General features: G+C 49.2%; 1 protein-coding gene across 1 annotated transcript in view; it reads right to left on the minus strand.

Moving 5' to 3' along the window:
• Positions 1–1,020, minus strand: part of LOC111646628 (protocadherin beta-15-like) — a 3,515-nt gene that overhangs the window by 450 nt on the left and 2,045 nt on the right. Inside the window, exon 2 of the mRNA XM_087171013.1 lies at positions 5–1,018. Within this exon, the coding sequence (XP_087027139.1) occupies positions 5–1,018 (1,014 nt within the window). The remainder of the gene's footprint in view (positions 1–4; positions 1,019–1,020) is intronic.

A 1,020-nucleotide genomic window follows, 5' to 3' on the forward strand; every position in this document is an offset into this window, starting at 1 on the left:
CAGCAGGAAGTGTGTTGTCATTGTAAGATGTCACAAACTTAAAGTCACTGGTTCTAGAACCTGTTGTCAGGTACGCGTCATAATTGTAAGTGCTGCGTAAAGTTCCTGTGCCGTCAACATCTGCGTAATTAGGAGGCAGATAAGCGCTGGGGATGGCGACTGCTCCGTCAAACAACAGTCTGGGCTTTCTCCTGCGACAAAACCTCACACCCAGGATGATGATGATGAAAGTCAGAAAAAAGGTGGACACACACACCAGAGCGATGATCAGGTAAGAGGTCAGTTTGGAATTCTTCTCATCATAAGAAATATCCTTCAGTTCTGGCACCTCAGCCAAGTTATCAGAAATAAGTAAATACATGGAAATGGTGGCAGAGAGAGAGGGCTGTCCGTTATCTTTCACTGCCACAATAAGGTTCTGTTTCATGCTGTCAGATTCAGAAATGTCCCGCTGTGTCCTGATCTCTCCGCTGTGGAGACCGATAGTGAAAAGTCCCGGATCAGTGGATTTCACTATATGATAGGACAGCCAGGCGTTCTGTCCGGAGTCTGCGTCCACCGCTATCACTTTGGACACCAGGGAGCCTCCGTGTGCAGCTTTGGGGACCAGCTCGGTCATGAAGGAGTTGCCCTCCGGGGCGGGGTACAGTATCTGAGGAGAGTTGTCGTTCACATCTGATATGAAGACATTGACGGTCACGTTACTGCTGAGCGGAGGAGAACCGTTGTCTCTGGCCATCACGTGGACTTTAAAACTCCTGAACTGTTCATAATCAAAAGCCCTCACAGCGTGGATCACCCCCGTGTCTCCGTTAACAGACAGATAGGAGGACACCGGGGCACCGTTCACCTCACCAGCTAACAGAGAGTAAATCACTGTACCGTTTTGTCTCCAGTCGGGGTCTCGAGCAGTAACGGAACATAAAGTGGAGCCGGGTTTGTTATTCTCAGTCACATATGCGCTGTACGACTGTTCCTCAAACACAGGTGGGTTGTCGTTGATGTCAGCTACAGATAACT

The sequence above is a fragment of the Seriola lalandi genome, unplaced genomic scaffold (assembly GCF_002814215.2).
Source record: "Seriola lalandi dorsalis isolate HSWRI2012SDOR001 ecotype SW California unplaced genomic scaffold, Sedor1 jcf7180002054973, whole genome shotgun sequence".
NCBI classification, from domain to species: Eukaryota; Metazoa; Chordata; class Actinopteri; order Carangiformes; family Carangidae; genus Seriola; species Seriola lalandi.